Source organism: Monodon monoceros, unplaced genomic scaffold, assembly GCF_005190385.1.
Source record: "Monodon monoceros isolate NGI ecotype Baffin Bay Population unplaced genomic scaffold, NGI_Narwhal_1 Super_Scaffold_4, whole genome shotgun sequence".
Classification (NCBI taxonomy): Eukaryota; Metazoa; Chordata; class Mammalia; order Artiodactyla; family Monodontidae; genus Monodon; species Monodon monoceros.
The window spans coordinates 18,167,315-18,181,782 of NW_021703781.1; the positions used below are offsets into that span (position 1 = coordinate 18,167,315).

The window sequence follows — 14,468 nt, forward strand, 5'->3', positions numbered from 1 at the left end:
TGTGTGTGTATACATATATATATATATATATATGTATACACACACACACCCTCCCTTACATATACATATATATATATATATATATATATATATACACACACACACACATCCTTATACAAGCACAGAACTTGCCTACTAGCTCACCCCATCCATTGCCTCCCTTTCCTTTCTTGCATTATATGTGTATCTCCTTCACTAGTCTATGATTTTGTCAGGGAGCAGAAATTATACCTTATTCATGTTTGTTTCTCCACTTCCCCAGTCCTCCTGTACTCCAGCACCTACTTATAACTCTTTTATGTACAGAAAGAAATCAAAACAGTATCATTTAATATAAAACAAAATAATCAGGTTAACTGAGGTTTCTAACTTTTTAAACTTCTTGTTAAAAAGAAAAACTAACATCATTTAATTGGAAAAATTTCTACCAATTTCCAAGTCAACACAGACATCTAGTTTTAAAATCCCTAAAGGTCTCCCTAAATAATCTTACACGTATTTTATCCGGGAGTATATGTAAGGCTCCTATCCCAGTCCAGAATGTTCTCCAGATTAGACCCTTCCCCTTACACTTTGTATTTGGCCAATATGAGCTTAGTAAGAAGAAGAGAGCTTTGATTTTGAGCTGTCACCATCCATCCACATTGTGAATCCCTGATCAACTATAGGTTTCTTTCCTGAGGACCCAAAGTGCAAAGTAGTATCAGAAAGCTAAAGTGTAGCTTAGCAAATCATAGTGTTTACCCTACTAGAAATAAGATCCAATGTTGATAATTGGTGTCTAAATAGTATCAGACACATGATACTGTGTTCACCTCTCTAGGCTCCAAAGCCAGTGTGAGTTAGATAAAGTGATAAATAAGAAATAAAGCACACTGCTTAGGAAGTCAGGCAACCACTTCTGCAACTCACCAGGTAAATGATTTTTAACTAATTACTTAAACCATCTAAGTCTTAGTTTTTTTCAACTGTAAAATGGGAATAATTACATTTATCTTACAACAGCCTTGGGAGGCTTAAATAAGATGACCTGAGTGCAGCATGTAGCATGGTACCTAGCACACAGTAAATGCTCAATAAATGACAGTGATGATAATGAGGAGAATGTTAGAGACGTGTCCAGGCAGGTGTCCAGGCAGACCAAGAGATGAAACAAGTGCCCACAGCCGCTCAGGTGGCTAAGAAGAGAAATCACTGCAGAAATCCTAAAGAATTAAGGTAGGACCAGAGGTAACATCTAGGCAAACTTCGACACTCTTGCAGTGAACCAAGCTGCAGTGTGATAATTTCTTACACTATTTTTCCTTATATAATACTTACATTTTACCAACTGCCTCAATACTTAGAAAACAAAATATTAATTAGTAACATGATTTTCAAGAATCAGGCCAGTAGAAAAGATATTTTCCATCAAGTTTCTTAATATTACTCAAGTAATACCAAAGACACAACTTTCTATTTTTACCATCAGTAAAACTACCAGCCTGTACAACACAAAACTCATGTTTGGTAGCACTGAAACAAATGTTTCTAACCAATCCCCAATACACATAAAGTTGCACATACTCTAACACAACCAAAGGCTAGTCTGGAAAATTTACATAACCTATACAAATGAAACAGAAAGTAGAGGCATCAAGATAAACAAGAATAAAGTCATTAGCAAGTGCATTTTGAAAAAATTAAAACACTTCTTTAAATAGACTGAGAAATTTACAAGCAGTGGTGTGATATGTACATGTGTGTACTCACATATATCTATATGTACATATGAAATAATGTTTTTAAGGAAGCTAATTTCCCAGAATAAAGTACATTTCAAATCCCACTTCTTTGCAAAGACAGAGTAATGATTCAGACATGATAAAAAAGAAAAGAAAAAAGCATTCACTATTTTCTACATGCTGCTTACATTTAATTAAATAGAAATATAGTTAATCTCGAGAAATGAATTTACAAATACTTAGTTTTATTTTTGACTCTACTGATTAGGCATGCCAGTCATGCAATCACTAAAGTAAACAAGGTAATAATATTTTGAGCCAAGATAATGGCAACAGAAATGAGAGAAGTGGATGCATGTAAAAGATATATGTCATTGATGTCAACAAAGTAACGGACAAAAAAATGGGACATTTGGAACAAGGGACAAGGAAGTGTTCAAGGGGACTGGCAAAGCTGACTTAACTTGGTGCTCCCCCAAAACAGAAAAAGGACCATGGGAAGAACTTAGTTTGGATCCAGAGATAATGAGCCCAGTTTGAGACAAATTTAGAGACAAATTAGAGAAATACTATTAATTGGAAAAATATTATAATGCCTGTTTTTTATTTTATATATCAATAGGTAGAAATAAACTCAACTGAAAATTCATTAAATTTAGTAGATGAAAAACAAATGTAAAATAATAGGCCTCTGAATTACAACATAAAATGGGGCAAAATGTCTTGATAGTGATAAAGGCTACATCTTAAAAAATTAATTCCTTCATGAAGCAAGTCTTTTTCTTTCACTACATGCAGATTACTGAAAAACAAAACGCTGTTAGCTACAAAAACCCTAAAGTAACATCCTTTCAATAGCCTAGAGAGGTAGAATACTCGCTAGGTAACATTGGCCTTATAAAAATAGAAGATTTTGCCCGTGATATATGGGAACAGCATGGGCATTCTCCTCAATGACAATCAATAGAAATATTTATACTTAGAAAAACTCCACTCAGAAATAACATTCAACAAGCAAATATTTCCTATGTTTTGCAATTCTAGAGAGGGAAAAACAACCTTTTTATTATTCCCTCTCAAAAGTGGACTGTCATTTTCTGTTCTTCAGAGTACTTACTGTACTTAAAATAATCCTTGCTATCCTACGGAAAAGATGTTTAAATGGCCTGTAACCAACTAATTAGAATATGAGCAATACACATGCATATTCATATATACACATATATGTGTACAAATATACATATTATTTTGCAGTGAATATAAGATTAAAATGACCATTTTTACTTAATCACAAATTGGAAACTTTAAAAAGTTATTCTTTCCCCTTAAAGTCACAAGCTTGAACATTTTAAATGAATGGGAAAAAAGACTTAATAATGAGATATTTTTATTCATCTAACATTACAAAATTTGTGTATGTGAAAGGTACATATATGTGATGTTGAGACAGACATTGGAAAATTACTGCTTAGGCAAATATCACTGATGTCAAGACAGTAACTAGTTTAGCAGAGTAGAAATTTTTCCTGAGGAGAATTTCCTAAATAATGTCAGCTTCTACCTCTCATCATTAGAATAGCATACAATGATTTCTTAGTTCAGACTCTAGATGATATTGCTTTCTGGGGAGTTAAGTTTTCATATTCTTGGATCTCTATAAGTTATGCCTTAAGAATAATTAACTCACCTGAAAAATACTGACCTAAAGTATCGAAGGAAACCATAAGTAATTATAAATAGGAGTTTATCAGGTTAAAATTCACTGAAAGAAACTGTTCTCTCAGAAAGGACAAGAAAACTCTACGGACACTTTAAATAGAGCCCTGTAACAAAAGGTCTGGGGAAGCAGAGGCTTATTAGATTTATATCTCCTACTGCCCTTGCTGTTCATTTTCATTTTATAAAATAACATATTTGGGGGCTTCCCTGGTGGCGCAGTGGTTGAGAGTCCGCCTGCCGATGCAGGGGACACGGGTTCGTGCCCCGGTCCGGGAAGATCCCACATGCCGCGGAGCGGCTGGGCCCATGAGCCATGGCCGCTGAGCCTGCGCGTCCGGAGCCTGTGCTCCGCAACGGGAGAGGCCACAACAGTGAGAGGCCCGCGTACCGCAAAAAACAAAAACAAGCAAACAAAAAAACATATTTGGGTCATCTTCAGGTAGGTTGACTAAAGTGATTTATTTTCCAAAATGGGACAATAAGCATAAATTGGGACTGTCCTGTTGAATACTCTATCCATAGGGGAGAGCATGGCTGTGTGCCTCTCCTGCACATTAATATAAATCAGGTAACAATGGAGAAAGGGACAGAGACAGAGGGGATGAATAGAGAATACCCAGGTCAGATTGGAAAGGGAAGAGAAAACATAGGGCACAAGGTCACATGACTGACGATTATGTGAGGAAGGAGAAAGGGCTGCTATATTTACTGACCGGGTGACAAGAATGGATTTACATGGATTGTATCTGAGCCTCAAGATATTTGCTTAATGCCAGTGGATAGCCTCTCCATCACTACCCAGCCACTATGTGTGCATGTGTGTGTGTAAATAATATTTCTATATATACAGTATACATCTATGTATATATTTTATACAACAAATATGAAATAGTTGTCCAAAACTAATATATCACCAAAATTTGCACTTTCTATACCAGATTTAAATAATTTTGAAACCATAAGTAACTGGCCACAAGATTATACATATATATTATATATATGTGTATTTATGTATGTCTTTATATATTGTGTATATGTGTATGTCAATACATGTGTATATTCCTATGAATATACACACGAATATAACTAATGTTAACTTTCAGATTTGCAAGATCATTTAAGTCAACCTGGGAGAAATCTACTGTGATGTTGTATTCAGATATGTTTAGCTGTTATATTCTACTTACAAGTACAAGTTAGTATGCTATTTTCTTGATATTAAGATATCATCAACTTTAAGAATCACTTTTAATTGCAGGGAAGAAAATACATGTTAAACATCCACACTAATTATAAGTACCATCCCAATTTCAGAAAGATTACAATGTGAAAAATATGACTTGACATTAAAAAAGTATAACCAAGGGGTTAGGGGTTTTAAAATAAAACATATCCCCAAATAAGAAACTCTATAAAGAAAATATGTGGGATTTTTAAATAAATAATGAGCACTAACTACCTGATATAGTTCAAATTAGGACTTGCACTCTGGATACCAGCAGCCTCTAGATACTAAATCAAGCAGGAAATTGTGTACACACACACACACACACACACACACAGAATAAATGTATCATGGTTTATTATTTTTCATAAATCATCACCATAAAAATTATGAATTATTCACAGTAAATTCCAAGTAAGCCAGGAATGATATAGCATATATAAACCATAAGTTTCCATGACAAATAAGAACAAGTATATAAAATCCTACAGATATATGACCCATAACACATTACAGAACATTGATTTCCCAGAGGCTAATGTTAAACTCACGCACCCAATAACAGTTCTATTTTCATTCTCTCCTATAACTCAAATCTATTCATGCTGCACAATTACTTTTGCATAATAATATATTCTCTCTTAGTTATCTGAGCTATTTCATCTGTAACAATAGTTCTTCCTTATTTTAAATGAGCATCTTTGGAAGCATCGTATTATTTTCTTTATGATCTTCCAATCACCTTGACCATTTTTTAAAGTGTATGATGTCTTTCATTCACACATCAGGTAGCATGCTTCAAATTTTTAAAAATTCACATAAATAGGAAGAGTTCTCAGGAATGTAATTTGATGAAGGGGATTACATTTCTGTCTCCAAGGACTAAGCCTTACATGTTTGATACACTGAAATGTTCACATTAAAAAGACATTATAATCTCAAAAGAAGTGAATACAAGAGAAAACAGGGAAATAACAGCTCAACTAATTTTTACTAAAGGAAAACTAAACAAGGGTAGAAAGATAGGGATGGAAAGAGGCAAAAAGGATTCTTATGTATGGAGAAAAGGACTAAGAAAGTAAAGAAGGAGTTAATAAAATCTAGGGCTTTGGGCTCCAATCTTAGCTGAGATCAGAGGAATTTAGTCTGACGTGACCAAAGAGAAATATATTTTATCTACCACCAAATAAGAATGGTGGAAGTTTTTATCCAAGGTAATTCAACAACATGAATTAGTAATTAGGATATTAAACAGAGATCAAGGCTGAAGTTTCCTCAAAACTGCCTACTTTTTAGAACAATTTTTTTAATCTTATTGAAAGAAATGGGAATAATCTCTAGACTTTGACATCTGATTACATTTCAAACTACCTTTTGTCTGTAACACATGTTTCCCTTCTGTTCACAATGGTCACTCTTGCTTTTTCCTATTTTTAGAACTTGCTTCCTTTCATTAAGCTGCAATTAGCAAGAGCCCCTTCCACACATATATCGCTGATTCCTTCAAACTAGCCTCTTCCTTGGTTACTTTTAGACTTTCATAGAAGCCAGAGTTTCTTCCTGGGAGTTCTCTAAACCTTAAGTTTAGATATATGGATCAAGCTACAGACATTAATGTTTCAAAGAATGCTCATGGCAAAATAAACATTAAGAAGGTATTGACAGGGGATACATAGCCACAATCTTTACTGACAGTGGCCAAGCTGTGACAAAGCCACAGGTGTACAGGACTATTTCGGCAATCATAGCACAGTCAGGCACCATCATTGCTACTGTCCAAAAGAGCACCTATGGGAGTGAAGAAAAGGTGCTTTTTAAAAAAAGACCATCATGAAGATAACCCTACTCTTTATTTCATAGCATGTTACAATGTTATAGCTTTTCTGAAGTAATATTAAGTTATAGTATCCAGATCATATAGGTAAAAACACTTTAAAATGTGGAAAAAAAAAAAAAAAGAAGAAGAACTTATTGGGTAAGAAGAGCCAGAATGACTTGCCTAGAAAATTCTCTTCTGCAGTGGTTCTCAAAGTGTGCTGTGTGGATTAACAGCACCAATATCATATGGGAACTATAAGAAATACAAATTACAGGTCCCACCTCAGACCTACTAAATTAAGAAAAAAACCAGGGAAGTGGATGTTGGAGCTGAAGAAGGGGGAGGTGATTTTTATGCATGATAAAGTTTGAGAACCACTGTTCAATTGTATTCCAATACCATAAGTAACCAAATAATATTTTTCTTAGTTCTAAAACTACAAATTTACCTCACTGAGGAAAAGCATGCTTCTGACTTTTCTAACAAAACTTTTAGCATTTTCAGAATCGCTTAGGTTCCTATTTATCTGAAGGTTCCAGTTAAGAATTGAGCAGCTCCATCTCAGGCTTTAGAACTGTTGCATTCTGCGTGCTAGTATGAGAATGAAGGACATTGGTGAGATAGCGGGGGACTCTTGAGCCACAGATGTACCCATGGTAGTCAGGTCAGCACTTCACATTCCTCAAATCTTGCCCCCAAAGTTGTCTTTTTATAACTGACTTTTCTCGTGTCATTTTTCCCCAGATACCTTTATCAATGAATGTGTCAACTTTTCTGGCATACGACCAGCCCACAATAAGTTACTGTGGGGTGCATCATGAACTTCTCTCTCATAAATCCTTTGAAACGAATGCACAGGAAGATACGATGGAAACACACCTAGAGACTGAGCTGGACCTGAGCACAATCACAACAGCTGGCCGAATCAGTGACCATAAACAGCAGCTGGCTTAACTGAGCTAATTGGTAACCATGGGTTGCCATCAAACTTTGTAACCTCAAGGACAAAATGAGGAGGATTTGTTCATTGTGGACTCTAAAAACAAAAGAAAACAATCCCCTGTTAAAATAAACAAAAATCCAAGATTGATTCATGAAATAAAGAAGACATGAATTGTTTCAACTCTACACTTTATAATTAGCTAAGTTGTGCAGTATTTTTTTGACTTAGAGTATGACCCTGAAAAAAAAAATCTTTTTTCTCAAAACTCATCCTACCTACCTGTAAAAACTGTACAGAGCTAATGTATTTTTCATATTGTAAAGTTTCAATTATAGAAACAACTCGTATGTACAGTACCATAATTTAATTACATTTTACTTTACACACTTTATGTATTTCAGTTTCTAAAATTTTAAATTAACAAAAATTATTTCTTGTGTTATTCAGAGTTACTCAGTTTTGTAGGGACTGTTTTGTTACTGCTTTTGTGCCCAGAAAACTTGACTCTCAAATTATGTGCTGTGCAAAACATGCACGATTTTTATCATGCTTACTGTGTAGAATTTTATCTACTTGGTCCAGAAATAATACATTAACCAAAAAGGGTTTGTTGAGACTTATAAGAAGTTCTTCAATTACATAGACAGGTCTTTCTTATAAATGAAAAAAATCAAAGATTTTTTAACACTTCTCAGACTTAACTGTTGCCTTGAATTACAGCCTAGTTTCTAAGCAGTGAAATGTAATGATAAAGAGGGATATTTTAACAACGTATTTCTGAATGAATGACTCATTATTTCATTCTTTTGAGTAACCCATTGTTAAGGGTGGGGGGAAGCATGGACAAAACATCACTGGAAACAAAGGCCGTAACCACAGCAACAGAGTTTGATATACTTAAAAGGTGCAGCTGCCAGTGACAAAGAAAAACTCTGTTACATCTCATTACTTCAGGCCAAGGTGGGAGAATAAAGCATAATAACTGTACAGTAGTAATTTTTCTCTTAATTAACCCAAAGTGGTTTACCTAAAAATAACCATCAGTGCAAAATGTGCCTGGTTTTAAGACAATTTCCCATTTAGAATGGTGAGGCTATATTTTAGCAACATCTCAAAGGAAATATATGAAAATTTTCACTTTGTGTGCTACATCAATTTTCTCCTGGGACAGAACTCTAAAACATCTACAGCTGATTCAATACAGATATGAGCCATGGTGGAACTTTATCATGCAAGTAGACTGTAAACATCCTTAATATGTCCTAAATTGTTTATATTGCTATCCATAATGAGATTCACCTCCAAATTATCTGAAAAATAATCCAGAGTAATTTGAAACCACCCCAGATCATATATGGATTATCCAATTGTATTATAAAGTTAATTCAATCAAATTATGAAAACCTGACTTTTCAGAGGCTGAAATAATCAACTTGTTTGTTGTTTGCTTGACACAGGTTACTGTTTGAAAATATTGTTATTTTATCTATGGTATTCACACATTCTTTTGTGTTTTTTTTTAAATATAAAACTGAAAGTTTCAATTGCTGTTACACTAGAAGTGCTTTTTTTATGTTGTCATTTTTAATTCATGACATCAAAAATAGGTTGAGAGTATGTCAATCTAATAGGGATCAAACACAGTGAAAAACAATGAAGAAAAGAATTTGTGAAAACCAATGTCAAACTTTCAATTTTTTATTTCTTCCAAAGAAATTCAAAAGTGTAGTTTTATGCAGGTTTATCATGGCAAATTTAAGAGCAGGTTCAAAGAGAATGGATTAAAAAAATCAAGAGCAAATTTTTGTTGAAAATATACTGTCAGAAGGGAAAAAAACGAAATGTTGGAAGAGCAAACTCTTACTAATTTAAATGAAACTAAATGTCACAGTACTTGTATCAACTATCTAGCATTCCAGATTTTGTAACATATTTTGCATAAATTATTTGCTATTCAGAAAATTGTCATTTTTAGTTTAATTTTAATCTCTTTTTTCCAATTTCTAATTTCCTTGCACTGTATTATTGTCAGAGTATTCTTAATCCTCTACACTGATATTTTGCTTTGCAGTCAGCAAATCTATAGAGGGTTAATTATAAATCTATTATGTGTGGATCTGAAATCTGATGCAAAATTTTATTTATTATGTAAACCAAAATGTCATTTGCAATTTTTTCTCATAGAAGTTGCCCTTGCAAAGATTCAAATATCTTTTAATTTGTGTAAATAAGCAGTTTATATCTTCTCTTTCCAGACATTTTCAAACTGACAAATGATTTTTAGAAATTTTAAAGGTTCCAGGGAGCCTCACAAATATATGCCCTTTATTTACTGAAGCAAACTGCTTTCTTTCTTAAACATTTCAAGTTCATCTGAAGTGAACAACTATAAATAGAAGCAGTCACCTTGGAACCAGGTGCATGGGAGGTCTTAGCTCTGTGCATCGGAGGACTTATTACATACATTAAGAGCCAAATAAACTAAGAATTTTGGTATTTGTCATATTTGAAATTAAACCCAAAGGATCTTTAACAGGAAAAAGAAAAAAAAAGATGCTAAGTTACTTGTTTGCTTAATTTTTATTCTGCCATGTCCCGGGGTGTGGGGGCTTTGGGGAAATGAAAACCTGCTAGAGGAGACTGTGTCTGAAATCTTTAGCATACATTTGCAATTTATATATTTGTGTCTAAAAATCCCTATTTCTAACCTGTCTTTTTCAGAATTCAGTAATCTCCCATTTCCTCTTTCTAACCACCCCATGTCTTCCTTCCTGTCTACTTCTCACCTCTTTAAACAACTGAAATGTTTCTATGTTTGGAGTTGAAAAATGCAGTTCAGCCCAACATGGTTACAATAACAGCGGTAGCTACAGCAAACACATTTATGCGGTGTTTTGAAGCTTACAAACCACATTCCACATAAATTATCTCATTTTGCCTTCATAACCAATCTATGAAGATACATTAATACCAAAGAAGTTGAGACTTGCCCAAGAACACAGGGTTAATAATTGGTGGAGTTGAACTACTCTCAAAATTCACACCCTATTAGTCTTTCCACTATACTAAAAGCCTTCCCTCTCTGATCAGGGCCAGAAAATTTCCAGATAGTAAATAGAATGAAAAAATGTTTGACATGTTGTTTAGTAATCCCCAATTTAACTCAGTTCCTCTATCTGTATAATATATGGACTAAATGGACTCTTTCTGTGTGCTACTCTGGGCTCTCACATTAAAACTCTTTTTTTTTTTTTTGCAGTACGCGGGCCTCTCACTGTTGTGGCCTCTCCCGTTGCGGAGCACAGGCTTCAGATGCGCAGGCTTAGCGGCCATGGCTCACGGGCCTAGCCGCTCTGCGGCATGTGGGATCTTCCCGGACCGGGGCACGAACCCGTGTCCCCTGCATCGGCAGGCGGACTCTCAACCACTGCGCCACCAGGGAAGCCCATATTAAAACTCTTTATTCAAAAAGTATAACAAGTCATAAATTTCTTAACAAATCATATCATTTGTAAATGTGTAGAACTGTTGCTTCCAAGAAGTGGATGTATATAGGCCCCAAGGTCCAGAATAAAATTGAGAAGCACAAAAAAAAAACCCCAAAAACACACAAAAAAACAAAGATCATCAAAATCGAGACTATGCATAGAGTTATAAAACAGATTCACAGTGTGAGGTTGAACATATGTTTAACACATGTTCAACTGAACACACATTCAATTCAGAGCTAATTGGAAAAACCTTTGTAATTTTTTTTTCCTTTTTTGTTTCAGCAAAAGTACTTATTGAACCATGAATTCTTACATCTATCTTAATAGAGAATAATTTTCTCTATTCTCCTTCCAATAAAAATGAAATGTAATTCATCCAAACTGATGTACAGATGCAAAAACATATGCTAATAAGCAAATAATATTTTTGATCAGCTCATTTTATCAAGTCTCTATCCCTACTCCCAAAACCACAAAATCAGACAGATTTTAATATAAATTATATTTTTAGAAGGAAAGAGAACTTGCCCAAATTTAACATCCAAGACAAATGACATAATCCTGACTTGAAATCAGATCAGTATGACTCCACAAACTGCTTAGAAATAGAATCTTTTTTTCAAAAATATTTTCTGAAATAAAACCACTGTATATGAGATTAAGAATATATGTTTTTCTCTGCTCCTGACTGGAAGACAGTTATCATCTCTCAAACTCAACATTAAAAATAAGTAAAGGGCTTCCCTGGTGGCACAGTGGTTAAGAGTCCACCTGCCAATGCAGGGGACACGGGTTCGTGCCCCGGTCCGGGAAGATCCCACATGCTGCGGAGCAGCTGGGCCCGTGAGCCATGGTTGCTGAGCCTGCGCGTCCGGAGCCTGTGCTCCGCAACGGGAGAGGCCACAGCAGTGAGAGGCCCACGTGCCGCAAAAAAAAAAAAAAAAAAACAAGAAGTAAAGAAACTGCAAGCATGAAAACAGGTACCTGATGTGAATGATTAGTAAGCTGGAAGAAAGAAAATCAGATGTAGATTTTCTGCTGGGTAGATGGTAGCCAATGAAGGAAAAAGTAACGGAACTAGCAGATATTCAGCCTCAGGAAAAAGGATAAGAAATCTCTAGAGTAGACATAATAACATCTTACAGTGGCATAGCTCTTAACAGTTTATCAGTCAGGGTAATGGTATAACCACCTCGTAACACATAAAAAGTCCCGAGGTCCAGATGGGTTGATTATACAGTAAGAAATCCAGATATGTTAGTCTTGCACTAAGTAAGAGCCTCCAACTACTTTTATTACCTTCTCAACTCACCACAGCTGTCCCTAACTAAAGAGGTACTAAAGGCAGAGGATCCAGGGTCAAGGCTTTCAAAACTCTGACATACCCACAAGGGTGGAGTAGACTGACAATCAGCAATTGTGCTTCATTTTAGTATCAACTGTAATGGGGAAGAAATGTTTGAAAATTTAAAAAATATATACCAAACGGTGATGGGTTATTTGTAAAGATCTCTCATGGCTTACATAATTATTTTATTATGAGATAAGAGGCTTATATGTAATATTTTTAAGTTAGGGTAAAATTGGTGTTTAAAAAGTCCACAGTTGATTATTTACCTTTCTATTAAAGACAGTGACCTTAAAGCAAAAGAGTGCCTCAGCCATTTAGGACTTAGAGAACTCTTGAATTTCTTCCTCCTTTCTCCCATCTATTTATAGATTTTCTTTTATATGATATATATCTTTGCAAAAAATTAAGTGAAATTTTATTTTGTATAAATCAAATAATATTTCAAATACATTAAGGGACTATATGATAAAGGATCCTTGAAGTAAATCCTTCTTGTTTTCTCATCTGAAACACCACTCACTAATTTATCTTTTGTAAACTGATTTACACATATCTTGTGTTGCATAATGCAGCACACGGCCTTAAAGGTTCTATGGTGCAGTCTTTACCTCAGACTGTATAAAAGAAAGGACTCTCTAGTTTTGAGCAGGTCTATAGACACTAGAGTGATCATTTTCAGTCAGTTTCAGTTAGGGAAGTATTTATCTGGACTAATACGAAAAATACTATTAAAATAATACGAATGGATAAAGTTGACAAGTTATATTTTTTCTAGTTATTGGTTTAAACTATTGTCACCTATCATAGCATCAAAGCTACTATTAAGAAATCAAAGTGAACCCAAATCCCTTGGATCCATACTAGATTTACTGAGTCAGAATCTCTGGAGCTAATCTCTAAGGCATGCTAAATTTTGCAAAATATTATTCAGATGAATTTACTTTTGCCAAGCCATTCAATTGTTTTTTATTCTAGTCTAAAATTCTTCTTGTGCTTTCCTATTCCAATGTGAATCTAGTTTGCTAAGCCTGGATGAACATTTTTCTTGATTAGAAGAATGTGCAACAAAGGACAACTATACATAAAATGGTCAGGTTTTTCCTGATAAACTGTTATTTACAGATTTTGCTCCCCACTAGCTCTTTCAAGAGAAATCTCTGAAAACTATCTTAAATCAGCTGGGTTATTCACTCATTACTTGCTTTCATGGATAATAATATAACTGTTGAAAAGCTGGAGGTGGGGAGAGAAGGACTAATTTATGATGTAATAGGCATTGTGTTGTCCTCATTTCATTCTCAAACCATCTTAGGAAACAGGTATAACCACCATTTTAAAAAAAGAAAAATAAGAATCATGGTAGCTGAATAATTTGCCAAGGCTTATATAGTAGAGTTGGGGATTCAAATCCAGTGCTCCTGACTCTAAGGATGTGCTCCTACCACCCAATAGCACATTTTCAAATGTTAACAAAGACCACAATCAATATAATTAGGCTCATATATTTTAATAAGGGGTGTGGAGACAGGAGGAAAAGAATCTACTTTCCTATTCCTAAACAGAAAAATTACATAAGCTATTTCACACTGTGTAGAGATTTCCTTCAATATCCCAAGTCCACAACTTAATGAAAAGAAATATCTATTATTTTCTTGAAGTTTTATACATTGTTTCCTAAAAAGCATGAACATTTGAAAGAAAAAATCCTTCAAATAATAAATACTCCCAGGGCTTCCCTGGTGGCGCAGTGGTTGAGAGTCCGCCTGCCGATGCAGGGGACATGGGTTCGTGCCCCGGTCCGGGAAGATCCCACATGCCGTGGAGCGGCTGGGCCCGTGAGCCATGGCTGCTGAGCCTGAGCATCCGGAGCCTGTGCTCCGCGACGGGAGAGGCCCGCATACCGCAAAAATAAATAAATAAATACTCCCAAATACTCATGTTTTATTTTCATTTCCAATTTTTCTAGCATATTATAAACTTATGACAAAAACATGATAAGTAGATATCCATAATATAAACTTCAACTGGCCAAAGATGGAGGGAAGGTTGTCAACTGAAGCAAAAACTATATAGACAGTCAATAAAGTAACGAGTGCAATGACAATGTGAAAAAAGACCAATCATCTACAGTCAGAAAACGTTGACTGGCAATGACATGGCTTAGGTTGCAGAATATTTCCTTTGATGATTTTATGT

The 14,468-nt window shown here is 34.8% G+C and overlaps 2 protein-coding genes across 4 annotated transcripts in view; one reads left to right on the top strand and one right to left on the bottom strand.

Moving 5' to 3' along the window:
• LRRTM3 (leucine rich repeat transmembrane neuronal 3) overlaps nt 1-9,387 on the top strand; it is a 176,771-nt gene extending 167,384 nt beyond the window's left edge. Inside the window, exon 3 of one of the 2 annotated variants that reach the window (XM_029245647.1) lies at nt 7,232-9,387. In XM_029245647.1, the coding sequence (XP_029101480.1) occupies nt 7,232-7,441 (210 nt within the window). In that variant the 3' untranslated portion in view covers nt 7,442-9,387. The remainder of the gene's footprint in view (nt 1-7,231) is intronic. The other variant, XM_029245648.1, reaches the window with a different exon arrangement.
• The window catches only part of CTNNA3 (catenin alpha 3), a 1,596,010-nt gene that overhangs the window by 1,071,368 nt on the left and 510,174 nt on the right, over nt 1-14,468 (bottom strand). The window lies entirely within an intron of this gene.